Genomic DNA, 14,113 nt, shown 5'->3' with positions numbered 1-14,113 from the left:
GTGTGCCCCAGTGTCATTCTTATAGATGGGCCTACCTATATAGTGGATGAAAAACATTCAAACTGTCTTCTCCTTTGACTCCATACAACGGCTCTCAGTTCTCCTTGTTATCTATCACCTATCACTTCCACGCCCACTCTTTTCACATTCATGGCATGTTTGACAAACATTAGGCAACGTGCAATTAAATCACAGGCTGAGTTTACTGGGCAGCTGTATGTTGGAAGAAACCGGTTGCTCAAGCTGTTTGACATTACAGTATGACATGACAAGACGTCAGGTACTGTGCGACTGGGAGGGATTACTCAAACAACAGTCATTGTCCAAAGGACTCCGTGAGTACAGGTATGTCTCCACTCGTATTTTTATTTGTTTATTTAATTCAGTAGGCCTATTTTTTTGGTGACAATAATACCAGTCTGTCCACTTTTGCTTCATACTGTATTGTTAATTGGACTAGCTGTAATGACTGGGCTACATTTGCTTTATTAAATGGGGGTAACCTTAAAGGTAGGGTAAGTGATATTTTTTGGTATTTCTTTTTTTGTTGTTGTTAAAAGGTTAAAGTACTATATTATGATAATCATTGCTACAGAGCATTTGTTAGGTCACAGGGGTCTCTCCAGCTCTTTAGTAAACAGAATATAAATACATTTTCAGGTAGGTGACAACTTTTAAGCCAATCAAGAGAGAGCACTGAAAATGCATTTTCTGTTTAATAAAGAGCTGGAGAGACCTGGGAGACTCCTTTTACTGAACAAACACTCTATAGCAATGAGTACTATCAGAATATAGAGCTATTTCACACTTATTTTAACAAAAGAAACTTACCCTACCTTTAAGCAATGCATTAGCCTAATGTGTACACGCTTGTAAGATTAATTGTTCTTGATTAAGTGAGTGCTTTAATTGGCTGTCTATGGTAAAAGTGTTAGCTGTTAAATGTATGTTTATGTTGGGTTGAAGTTGGGTTTGTTTCATGACTGTTTAATCTTTAACTGGTAGGTATCAAAGCCAATGGAATTTGCCTGTGGGTTTGTTTATGTCCCACCATCAGCCAATCAGAGAGAGGTCCAAAGTGCAAATCCGCATGTCATCAAACGCTCAGGTAAAAATGTTATTTGAAATGTTCAGTGACAGTCTGTGCCTATTTGGTCAGTACAAGTATAGGCTGCTCACAGCAAATTAATGCAGCTCTCTGTATTTAAGATAATGTTCTCAGATAGCCTAGGCCTACTGTAAAAGCCACCTGAGTCTCACTTCAATCTCTGCAGTGCACATAGATGGTGTAAGCTACCATTTTAGCCTACTTTCACTGTCTGCATCCTAATATATAATTCACATGCATGGCTGCTGTTCTCTTATAAGATAAGATAGGATATAACATGAATGGCCCTCGAGGCCAGCTGCATAAATTATAGCAGACTAACACGATATAGATGGAGATAGAGAAACAGTGTGCAATACATTTGATGTGATTTGGTGCAGTATCAGGAGGAATCTGCAATATGTACAGTAGCCACAGTTATTGTGTGTACAAAATATGATAGAGAATATTTCCATTACAATCTTAAACCAATCTTTTTCTTGTCATGTTTTTAGCCCTCCTACCTCCCATTAACAGGGTCCGTCCTCGCACACCACCCCCCCCTCCTCCAACACACTCAACAGAACACAACCGTCCAAAAACCCTCCCTCCTGCCCAGAAGTTCCTTGAGCACGTGTGCAAGAATGAAGAGGTGACGAAAGATGCAAAGCCTTCTCCTGTGTATGTGAATGCAGCCTTTCACCTCAAGACAGGAGCAGGTGCCTCTGACAACAAGACACAGGATCAACTGATGACACCACCTCGAAAGACAGGTACCCCATGTTTTACACTAAACAAGTCTGTAGATATGATATGTAAGTAAGAAGTATTGATAATTTATTCTAAAGTGATTAGGATTCTGATCACTAACCCACAGTTCATTGTAGATTATTTTCAGGAATAGTGATGAACAAGGGTGGTGTATGGCTTAACACTGTGCCCTTATCCATTTCATTAGCCCTTCTTCCACCCCACATGAGACCTTCAGCAAATAGCCAGTCCCTACCTTACAGCAAGCCGCCACTCCCGTCCCCCAACACACACAGTCAGACATTCACCTATGACCTTCCATTCACCCATGAGCCTGACACTGCCGCCCATCCCTGGGACCCAAACTACTCATATAACATTCCAGAATGCAGCGGGGGAGAGGCAAAGTCACCAACTGCTACCAGTGTCTCAACACAGAAGACAGGTGAATGGACTCTATAGGTTTTCACATAGATATAGTACATATTCGTTGGGCACTGCGGTTCACTGGAGCGATGCGTCATCATGGATGCCATATTTTGAGTGGAACTGTATGTCTATTAAAGCAGGATCTTCTTCTTCTTTTTTTGGCTATTTCCCATCGGGCCTCCACAGCGGATCATCTGTTTCCATCTGCTTCTGTTCTCTGTGTCCTCTGTCACTCCAGCCACCTGCGTGTCCTCTCTCACTGCATCCATAAACCTCCTCTTTGGCCTTCCTCTTCTCCTCTTGCCTGGCAGCTCCATCTTCAGCATCCTTTTCACAATGTACCCCTCATCTCTCCTCTGCGCATTCCCCAAACCATCTCAACCTCGCCTCTTTTGTTTTGTCCCCAAACCTTCTAACCTGGGCTGATCCTCTAATATAGTAATTTCTGATCCTGTCAATCCTTGTCACTCCTAAAGTAGGCTGCCCCAACGCTCCTGATTTCGTGTATAGAGGGGCGGGTGTATAGAGCCGGAGAGAGATTGCGCCTGATCCCATTGGTTCACCGATCTGTCCGTCAACCCCCGCCTCATCAACACAACATTACGAGCGACGCCCACTGCACTCTGGTTGGTTGGGGAAATGAACACTTCCTCATACCGGGTACACCGACGCGTTGGTCCAGGCTTTTATTTTTTAGTAAAACTAAACAATAAAAGCCTGGAGATCGAGGCTACTATAAAGAGAATCGTAGCATCCTCAATTCTGCCACCTCAAACTCAGCCTCTTGTCTTTTCGTCAGTGCCACCGTTTCCAAGCCGTACAGCATGGCTGGTCTCACTACTGTCTTATACATCTTCCCTCTCACTCTTGCTGGTACCCTGAATTCTGTCACAGTCACATAGTTGACCCTAGTTATTTAAACTCTTTCATCTTCTCCACCTCTACTCCTTGCATCCTCACTGTTCCACTATCCTCTCTATCTTTCAGACACACATATTCTGTCTTACTCCTGCTGGCTTTCGTTCCTCTTCTCTCTAGTGCATGCCTCCACCTTTCAAGACTCTCTTCAACCTGCTGCCTCGTCTCACTACATATCACGATGTCGTCCGCGAACATCATAGTCCACGCTGCCTCCTTCCTGACTTCATCTGTCGACCTGTCCATTACCCATGCAAACAAGAAAGGGCTCAGAGCTGATCCTTGGTGTAGGGCAGGCCTACCAACCATCCGTCACTCCTACCGCACTCCTACTGTACTCTACCCATTCCTGACTTCCTCATGCCATTCTTCCTCTCTTGGCAGTGGCACCCTATCATAGGCTTTTTCTCAAAGACACAGTGTAACTCCTTCTGTCCTTATACTTCTCCATCAACACTCTCAGGGCGAACTGTGGTGCTCTTCCTTTGCATAAACCCATACTGCTGCTCGCCAATTGTCACCACTCCTCTTAGCCTAGCTTCCATTACTCTTTCCGATAGCTTCATGCTGTGGTTCATCAGCTTTATGCCTCTGTAGTTACTACAACCCTGTACAACACCCTTGTTCTTAAAAATTGGTACCAGTATGCTACTTCTCCATTGTTCAGGCATCTTCTCACCTTCCAAGATTGTGTTGAACAATCTAGTGAGGAACTAACTGCAGTCTCTACCAGTATATCGTCTTGACCAGCCGCCTTCCCATTTTTCATCCTCTTCATAGCTACAAGCTGGCCTCCCTTCCTCCTCCCTAATCTCCCTCACTTTCTGGTTCACTACCCCCCTCCACCATCATCCCTTCTCTCTCTCTCATTTTCTTCATTCATCAGCTCCTCAAAGTATAATAAATATGTTGAATGCACTTATTGTAAGTCGCTTTGGATAAAAGCGTCTGCTAAATGACTGTAATGTAATGTAATGTAAATGTAATAGTAATAATATAATAATCATAACTCGCTGAATTCTTAACTGATTTTGAAAACACCTTATCTTACATAGATAGTAACAGTAATGGTTATAGAACAGAAACACTTTTTTATTCTACTTCTACTACTACTTAGAAGTACTACTTCTATACTACTTATTATACTTCTATACAACAGGCATATGCCTTGGAATTATGGCAAACTCCACTCCTTAATATGATGGCGGCGTTGACGGCGGCCCAGTGGCCAAGGAGGCGTCTGCCTATTTATGTCTATGGGTTTTCACCTTTGTGGTGGTCATTTACAGTTTGATTCAACAAACCTGCAGACTCTAAACAGGTGATGATGATTGGCAAAATCAGCATCACCTGTTTGGACGAAGACAGACCAATTAAACAAATCAGTTCTGCCTCTGTCGTCCCCAACCTCAGCTCCACCCCTCCCACCCAGACCCTCGTTCATGAGCTCAATGCCAGAGTACCTGCTGTTGTTGCCACCCGCTTCAATGTCCTCCTCATCCTCTCAGAAGAACCCCTCAAGCACCTCTCCTGAAATGGCTCCTACTGGTAAATGTTTACTTTTGATACATTTTTATATTCTTTATATTTTCTTTTTCTGTGGCTTTATCTATAATCTGTAACTGCTTACTGGCTGCTGTGACAACACAATTTCCGCTCAGGTTTCAATTTAGATTTACCTTATCTTCTTTCACGGTGCAGGTTCAACAGAGGGACCTTTACCGGGTAATCCAAATGTGATCCTTGTCAGTTTGGGAAAACTGGTTTCAGATGAAAATGGTTGGTAAACAAGTGATATTTCACATAAAATAAAGCTCAATACAGTATAGTACTATACATATATAGTGAATAGTAAATAGGCTATACAAAATGATGTGCCAAATGTGCAGAAAATAGTAAAACAAGTAGCCTAAGTAGTCGAGCCATGTGCACCTATTTTCCTTGATGTTCAAGTACACCCCCTGGACATGACGCTTGTATGTCGCAGGGACATTGGGTACCATTATTTTGAATAGTCTTTGGTATGACTCGGTCAAGGATTGAATACCGACCTCCCAATCTCAGGGATGACACCCTAATCACAAAGTCACACTGAGCTGGTAAAACAATTTCTGTACATAATTATGACTAAATATGGTTAAGTGGGGGTGTAATATAGACTCTGATAAGGGGCAAGAGGTGGTCAGTGTTAGTGCTTTCACAGGACAATGGTTGGTTAAACCTCACCCTCAAACCTGTGTTATCTCTCTTCTCATCGACAGTTTGTTGATCTCAACATATTTTAATCTAAAAATGTTTATTTAGCCACTGAATATTAGCCATTGATTATTTCTTGATTAGTGTATGTATATATTTCCAGTGGTAACCATACAAGGAGTGCCCACCATCTGTTCCCAGTGTGGCTCTGTACTGGACTCCTGCTATGACAATGTGGTAATTGGATCTTAGCATTTGACCTTTACCTCTTTGCATTTATCCTGCAACAGATATCCTATGTAGAAACATTGATGTTCAAATTATATTTGTTACTGTGAATGTCCTCATCAAGCAAATAAAGGTGATTATCTTAACCACTTTCATCCTGTCCATATTTTGGGCATGTCATAGCATAGGCGGAAAAGAATATATAAAAAATATTAAATCTACAAGCTCACAACGTGTCGTAATGCGATGAATCATGCTTGTAGATCGGATTTTTTTTTAAATAAAATTTGAGGGCATGATGAGTGGTTAAAGTGTTTCTTTTACTCTGCCTTTCTCTCCGCCTTTCTGCCGTTGTCATCTGTTCCTCTATCTATTTCTAGACTAGATTAAATATTGTATCATTACTTATTATGTATTATCTGCTACTGTACTAACGTCTTGACAAGGTCTCCCCAGTATAAGAGATCTTCGATGGCATTAACCGATATGATAAGAATCACTTCCATCACTATGTTGAACTGCAGGTTAAGGAGTGTTACTTCTGTCAGTCATGGGAGCCAACAGAAGCTGGCACTGCCAAACCCCGGTGTCCTCAAAATGGCTGCCAGGACAGCCTCTTCCTGTTGAGCCCAGATGAGAAACTCCTGTCGCCTGACGACACCTTGCTCCTCTTCTGTATTGACATCTCTGGCTCCATGAGCATAACCTCAGAGGTATTGACCTTTTATATCAGTGCTTCTCAAACATTTTCATGTCAAGGATCCCCAAATGTATTTGGCCACAGACCCCCATCCAAAAATATTTTGTGCCAGGGACCCCCATACAAGATTTGTGTTGTTAAAATGTTTAAAAAATATTCTCAAGATATTTGTAAAAGAGCCGATGTACAGTTTATAGGGTTAAAGTGGTTAAAGATTATTTGAATGCTACATTGACTAATTCAGCTGGGGACCCCATGGAACCCCACCAAGGACCCCTGGGGGTCCCCAGACCCCACTTTGAGAACCAGTGTTTTACATCACTTGCTTGAAGTTGGGTTTTATTTTACATCTAGCATCTATACCCTTTTCAAGAAATGTCATCACCACATCAATTTGGTTTTATGTGTTAAATTAAATGAGCTAAACTAAACTATTGTGCCCTTTATCCATCTTAGGTGTCAGAGGGAGGGCAGCTTTTCTACAGGTCCCGTCTTCAGGTGGGGTTATTATCCTTAAAGCAAATCTTTTAACTCAAAAGAATCGTAAAATATGTAAAGTATACAACCACATTGCATTCCATTCCCTGGTACAGATAAATGCTGTTATTGATAAAAATCTCTTTTCAAACCAGTATGTCCAGGAGTCTGTGTTACTGTGTGTTCAGAAACTAACTCGGGAACAATCACATGTACGAGTGGGTCTGATCACCTTCAACAATCAGGTAGGCAACAGAAACATTTGAGCTCCATTTTCCACTTTTACCAAAGAGTCTTTTTCACGCCTGAATAGCTGGTGGTGACAGAACAGGCAGCCAACTTAAATGTTACCTGTAATTGAAACATTTCTAATGACACACAGCGCTGGGATCAAAAACATGTATTTATACTATCATACATTTGGCCAAAGAATTGGCAATTTTTTTTTTCTTTGGGCAAATTGTATACTTATTATGGTAAAAAAAAAAAAAATTGTATACTATAGTTACATGTAAGAGAATGTGAAATTGAATTGTGCAGACAACAGTAAATATCTTGAATTCTATGTGTTTCAGGTGACGATACATGGTTATGAGGAGTTCACGACCCGTTTCCTGATGGGTGCCGAGTTGATTGACAGCGAGTATCTGAAGGAGGCTGCCTTCAGCTTCCCAAGTCCACCTCCGCTCTCACGAACCAAGGACTACCTGCAGAGAGAGGTTCTGGGGTAAAAATGGAAAACGGCCATGTTTAAAGCAATGGTTCTGAAATATTTTCATGTCAAGGACCCCCAAAATGATATGTAATTGGCCACGGACCCCCATCTGAAAAGATTTTGTGCCAGGGACCCCACAAAGAGAAGATTTGTTAAAGGAGTAGTTCACTGAAAAAATTACTTATTTTCTATCAATTACGCACCCCGTGAAGCCTTGAATTCATGGATTTAAAAAAAAAGAAACGCATTCCTAAGCCAATCATTTGATGACCGGGTGTATTTCCGGTAGGAGACACAAAGAGTCTACTTTGTGTCTCCTACCGGATACATTGGCATCTTTCCGGCGGTAATCAAATTATTGGCTTAGGATGGGGTGAACTACTCCTTTAAACATTGTCAAAATTATCTCAAGCTCACAATGCATCACATCAAGGCACATTGTGAGCTTGTAGATCAGCTATTTTAGAATGGCCAAAGTATAAAATAGGGTCAAAGTGATTAAATGTAACCCCCTGGATCCCCATCAAGGATCCCTGCAGGGGTCTCCGAACCCCAATTTGAGAACCATTGGTTTAAGAATGACTTTTTGTTCTCATAATTCACTTCAATTCATTTATACAACAGTAGAACACACTGTAGGAGACTGTCGAATATAGAATGGTTTAACCTAGAAGATCAGAGATAAATTACACTTTGTTTCAGTGAGATAAAAAAACAAACAAAAATATTCTTTCCACGGTTCCACCAGGCAAACAAAAACGAAAAAGCGGAAACAAAATCAAGATAAAAAGCTAAAACATAGGATCACATCATTTTATGGATAAAATGCAGGTCACAGTTGAAAATTTAAATTAAAACAAGAAGCTACAAGCAGCTAGAAATTAAAATAAATTCAAATATACCTAAATCTTTTTTAAGATTATCAGAGTGCGGAGCCACAGCCCTGGGTCCAGCTGCACTCCTCACCGTCGCAATGGCCTCCAGGCAACCAGGTTCAAAGGTAAGTCTGCACCCTCAGTCCTCTGTTCAAATACCTAATTTGTCAATGTTTATTGCTAATTTATGTAATGTATCTATTTTTACCATATTCCTATCTGTACTTCTGTGTTAGCTATTCAAACACCACCTATCTTTGTCTGTTTCCAAGGTGATAATCTGTACAGATGGAAAGGCGAACACAGAGTTGGGCAATCTAGAAGTGGAAGACAGTGATGCTCGCACTCTTCTGTCATCAACCATTTTCTACCAGGATTTGGGGGAATATGCTGCCAGACAGGGGTTGGTACAAATCTCTACATCCATGTCATGAATGTGAACAACTGTGGAGGGACCACACAGATACAACCTTCAAAAAGGTCACATGTTTTACCTGAATCGGAAGCACTGTTGCCCGTCCTTCTAATATAATTGTTTGGAGAAGAGCATAGTGCTGCTAATTTAGGAACATATAGGGTGGTTAGGACCTCTACTATAATGGATACCACAGTAGGTGTGCTGCTGCAATGAGATTTATGGTGAAATAACCTTTTCTTCGCTAGTGTGACAGTGTCTGTGCTGTCCATAGAAGGAACAGACTGCAGGCTGGATGAGCTGGGGAGACTCGCCGATCGCACAGGCGGGAAGGTATGACTTTTTAAGACAACGTATAAATTAGGCTCAACTGTGTCAGACTCTGTGTTGTGATGAAGTGGTACGCCATGCAATATCAACCTTCAAATCGTTAAAGTTTACATTGGGTGTGTCTCCTGTCTTTTCCCCTAGGTGGTGATAGCAAGCCCTCATAAGCTGTGGACAGAGTTTGAAGAGATCATTGAGAACAGCACCATAGCTACGCACTGTGGCGTCACTTTACTGTTGCCCCAAACACTGTGAGTTCTGAATCCCACTTCTGTGCATCTGGAAAACATTAGATGATCCAAGCTTTTGGTCCAATGTGTTTCGAAGCAGCCCTCTTTCTTGGTCCATGGCTCAGATATAAAGCACATGGTGTGTCATGGCCTTAGCATTACATTACATCAGTGGTTCTCAAAGTGGGGTCCGGAGACCCCCAGGGGTCCTTGAAGGGGTTCCAGGGGGTCGCCACTCTCCAGTGAAAATAGTTTATATAGCATCACAATCTGTTTAACCACTTTAACCCTATTTCATACAACACAATGCGACGAGTTATGAGCTCGTAGATAATTTCTTTTGAATAATTTAGACAAAATCTTTAGCTCAAAATCTTTTCAGATAGGGGTCCACGGCCAAATACATATGATTTTGGGGGTCCTTGACATAAACATATTTGAGAACCACTGCAATACATCGCTAACAAAGCCCTCAGCCCTAACTCTCATTGTCCTTGTCACACTGTCCTGTCCTCCAGGAGGGTGATGGGTGAGAGGGAGGGGGGCCACAAAGGGACAAGAGAGGTGGGTAACATGGCTCCAGAAAAGGAGATCACCTTTCAATTTGGAGCCAAGGAAGGAGATTCAGAAGGTGAGAAGACAAACCAGTGATACAATTAGAAGAATATTAGCCACTTAAGCTCAACTTGTTATACTTCATTGTACGACGGTGTTGTGCAAAATAAATGTTATGTTAATATCCATGCAAAGTGTCTGCTAGTGACCATGTGACTATTATAGGTCTTGCTACATTTTTCTCTGCATTTTTGCTTGTAGTGTCAACCCCAACCTCCGGCAGCCATGTGTCCATCCAACTACAGATCAAATACAGACAGAGGGATGGACAGAGGATGCTCCGAGTCCTGACAGAAGACCGGGAGGTGACAGATGACAGGTGTCCTGTTTGTATTCCTCTCTCTGCTCATCATTTCAAGCAACTAATTTCCATTTCCTTAAATCCGTCTCTTTCATGACGTCAGGTACCCAGGTATCTCACGTTACCCTGGTTTGATAAACCAACTCTGCCCCAAGAGGGAATATTTAAATATGACCGTCATGTGTTTACATCTCCCCTTAATCAAATTGTGATGTTCGTATTGGAACGTAACAATAAGTGCAATAATCAGTGGTGTAAAGTAACTACGTACATTTACTTAAGTACTGTACTTAAAGGTAGGGTAAGTGATATTTTTGGGTTAAAACAAAAAGTATTTTGTTAAAAGGTTAAAGCACTATATTCTGATAGTAATCATTCCTGTTGCTCCTGTTTGTTCAGTAACAGGAGTCTCCCCGTCTCTCCAGCTCTTTAATAAACAGAAAATACATTTTCCAGTAGGTGTCAAAATCTCAGCCAATCAGGAGAAAGTACCCATTTTTAAGCTTCATTTTGATAGTGTTCCAGTTCCAATTTTGCCTGCTCATTTCTTAGTGTCATCACTTCCAATTTCACTTGTTTAATCTATATCCTGATTGAGTTCTCTATCCTGATTGGATGAAATTGGAAATTAAACTGAAACTGAAACGGAAAATGCATTTTCTGTTTTATAAAGAGCTGGAGAGACAAGGAGACTCCTTTTACTGAACAAACACTCTATAGCAATGAGTACTATCAGAATATAGAGCTATTTAACACTTATTTTAACCAAAGAAAATCACTTACCCTACCTTTAAGTACAATTTCAAGGTAACCACTTCAGGCCTATATACATTTAGGCCATTAGAAAATATCAAATCTACAAACTCACAATCTGCTAGATTTTTATACATTTGAAAACTTGAAATGGGACATTCTGCATAATGAGTACTTTTACTTTTGGTACTTTAAGTACATTTTGATGCCAAAATACATTTATACTTTTATAAGTACATTTTGAATTCTGGAGTATTTCAGAGTATTTCTACATTGCAATATTGATACTTTTACTTAAGTAAAACATTTGAGTACTTTTTTCCACCACTGGCAATAATAAAAGACTGTCCCCTTACAGCTCGTTGGTCCTCTCCTCTCTGTCTCTGGCCATCATTCAGCTCAACTCATCACAGGCCAGCGCTGCGCTGGCAGTCAGAGGACGCTTCCTGGATGCCAAGGGAGAAGGAGAGATGCAGAGACAACTAATGGAGAGAGCACTGTGAGTGAACACGATGGAGGAGGGAGGTGGTGGGAAAGTTTTGGGATAGAGGCTGATGTGATTATATAGGGGCAATGTTTAGAGTGAGTGAGGTAGTAGATCCTTTCTTCCTCTGTGACAAGTTGGTATCACCAGCCAAAAAAACAGCAGTTTTCCTTATCTCACAAAGTGGGGGCCGCCGGGGGGGGGGGGGGCGGAATTGGAAAGGAGAGGGAAAAAATAAGTAAAATAATCACGATATAGATATTTGTACATCCAATTCACTTTATTTCTATAGCTATATAGCTATATAGGCTAAGACACACACACACACACACACACACACACACACACACACACACACACACACACACACACACACACACACACACACACACACACACATACATGCATATAAACTTAATTTCAACTCAAATTCAATTCATGAGATTATTGTGGCGTCCCTATTTTGGTCATGTCCCAAATGTTTAAAAAAATTACGAAAATAGCTGATCTACAATCTCAAAATGCGTCACAATATGACACTCCAGAGGCTATTTGGTTGTCCTTGGCATGAAAAATGAGTGGGAACCCTTGGTTATGTGATGCACCTTGTCATAGCCTACTTGAGAAGAGAGGTAGAAATGTCATTTGTTTCCCTGCATTTACAGAGAGCATAATCGCAGTGCAGAGGACAAACAGACATATGGAGAATGGGTTAAAACCATGGACCCAATATACAACAAAATACACAACTACACAAGGGTGAGCCTTTGATGTCAATTTTCATAGCAAAATACACAGTTAATATGCTCAATACAATATTTTATACTAAAGTCTAAGCACAGCATGATCATCAAATATATATGTTGTTTTCTAGAGAATGTCCGTCATCTCAGACACAAAGGTACGTTACATGTCATAAAAGCTATCTTTCATTTGTCTTGCACTGTTTTGAAGTTAATTACTTAATTACTTGTTCATTTTTGTATCATTTGTTCGTGTGTGTAAAGACCATTACTCTGAGCGATGTATATTGGTTGAATTAAATGCACTCGCTTACCATAATGCTACAAATTGTTAGTAATTTACCCATAATCAGAATATACATATTTCATTCCGGGTTTATATTTGTTCATATTTTCTTAGTACAAAAGTACATTGTTCAAAACCGTGTCTGAAAAAATGCCTTGAGTTGTGTGTTGGATGCTGTCCATTGTGTGTAGTTGTAGGCAGCCTACATCTAATTGAATCCTTGATTCCTTCCCTTCATCTCTCTCTCTTCAACAGTCTCTAACAGACCAGGGTGCAGCTCTGCTCTACAATATGAAGCACAGTAACAGGAAGACCATCTCACTTAAGAATAGACACAAAACCTAGTCACTTGTGATTTGTTCTCCCTGGCCCACAATTATTAGCGAATACAGCCTGTTTAAATGTCAACCAGCCAGTGTCATACCCTTCCTTTGGCATTTGAATGGACACTTGAAGCTTAATTTATGCTTTGTTGTATGACTGTCGGTGTAAAAAAACAAAGTAAAATATATTTAAATCTGTTCTTTTTGGTGAGCAACACAGTCTAATGATGTAGTTAGTACTCTATACTATACAAAGCTTACAGGTGAATTTGGCATAGTTTATTATTGTCCTAGCCTCAACCTTATCTGCAGAGCACTCTCTCTTTTTGTATATATATATATTTTTTTTTTCTCTCGTCATACCAGTAACCTGAAAGCTGATTGTATGACATTCTGTATAGTAGTGTGTATATCTGCCTGCCTCTTATATTTCATCATGATTTGTGTGCATGGGGTCCTCATCTTAAACAAGCGTAATGCTTAATGAGGGTTTCCAGTTTAGTAGACCTTGTATTGTGAATTTGTACTTCCATGTACTGTTATGTACTGTCATGTACTATTCTCATGTCTTTCTAAATAAACTACATCAATCAATCAATCTCTTTACCTCTTTAGAAGCAACTGTCATGTGACTGCTGTTGACTGGCAAGCTGACTGATTAGCATTCTGCAATGTGAGTAATATATTCCAGTTACCCAGTTATCTACCTGTAGATATTGTTGCTCATGTTGTAGAAAATATTTTTTGATTCAGGGTGCAGACTTTTGGGAGGGCAGGTGTCCCCTAGACAACAAAGGTGTACATGCTTTATATGTTGTTAATATGTCATTGACAACTGAATTCCCCTCACAGGATCAATAAAGGTCAATCTATATAACAATATACGTAGATGATGATGATTAATAGTTAAACTCTGGCCTGATGACCCAGTGCCAGACAGTGGAAACAACCATTGCTTTTACATTTTATACAAGCATAAAATAAGTAAATAATGTAATAATAAAACCTATCAAAGAATGAGTCAATAATTTAATATTAATATGATTAATAAGATACAGGTTATGTGAGGAGAAATGTTTTATGCACAAGATTATGAAAGAAAGTAGACAGTATCTCACTTATCAAGAGGTTTAATTTACATTATGAAACCACATTATAAATATATTGCACTGTTATTCTGTAAGAAATACGAAAATATAATCCAAACAAGGCAATGATTAGAATGATGGAAAGCAAAAACAAGGGTTCATCAGTAACTCAT

The 14,113-nt window shown here is 40.3% G+C and overlaps 1 protein-coding gene across 3 annotated transcripts; it reads left to right on the top strand.

Moving 5' to 3' along the window:
• Positions 1 to 270: 270 nt before the first annotated feature.
• LOC308104233 (circularly permutated Ras protein 1-like) lies at positions 271 to 13,377 on the top strand. 3 transcript variants are annotated; one of them, XR_013934806.1, is made up of 21 exons: positions 271 to 345; positions 1,006 to 1,108; positions 1,603 to 1,860; positions 2,046 to 2,282; positions 4,598 to 4,732; positions 4,886 to 4,963; positions 5,544 to 5,617; positions 6,133 to 6,321; positions 6,765 to 6,806; positions 6,941 to 7,030; positions 7,361 to 7,512; positions 8,419 to 8,500; positions 8,648 to 8,778; positions 9,039 to 9,123; positions 9,262 to 9,368; positions 9,866 to 9,978; positions 10,164 to 10,267; positions 11,375 to 11,515; positions 12,166 to 12,259; positions 12,375 to 12,401; positions 12,785 to 12,803. XR_013934806.1 is itself a non-coding variant. In XM_080454604.1 (21 exons), exons 2-21 carry the CDS (start codon positions 1,018 to 1,020, stop codon positions 12,872 to 12,874), a joined length of 2,334 nt encoding a protein of 777 aa, XP_080310730.1. In that variant the 5' UTR covers positions 271 to 345; positions 1,006 to 1,017; the 3' UTR covers positions 12,875 to 13,377. The 3 variants fall into 3 exon arrangements, 2 of the variants coding, with proteins under 2 accessions (XP_080310730.1, XP_080310731.1); XM_080454604.1 differs by having other exon boundaries at positions 10,164 to 10,281; positions 12,785 to 13,377; XM_080454605.1 differs by lacking the exon at positions 2,046 to 2,282 and having other exon boundaries at positions 10,164 to 10,281; positions 12,785 to 13,377.
• The last annotated feature ends 736 nt before the right edge of the window (positions 13,378 to 14,113 follow it).

This window comes from Gymnoscopelus braueri, assembly GCF_963280865.1.
Source record: "Gymnoscopelus braueri genome assembly, chromosome: 17".
NCBI lineage: Eukaryota > Metazoa > Chordata > Actinopteri > Myctophiformes > Myctophidae > Gymnoscopelus > Gymnoscopelus braueri.
The sequence above is the reverse complement of the archived record's forward strand: the minus strand, read 5'-3'. Positions and strand labels throughout refer to the sequence as shown.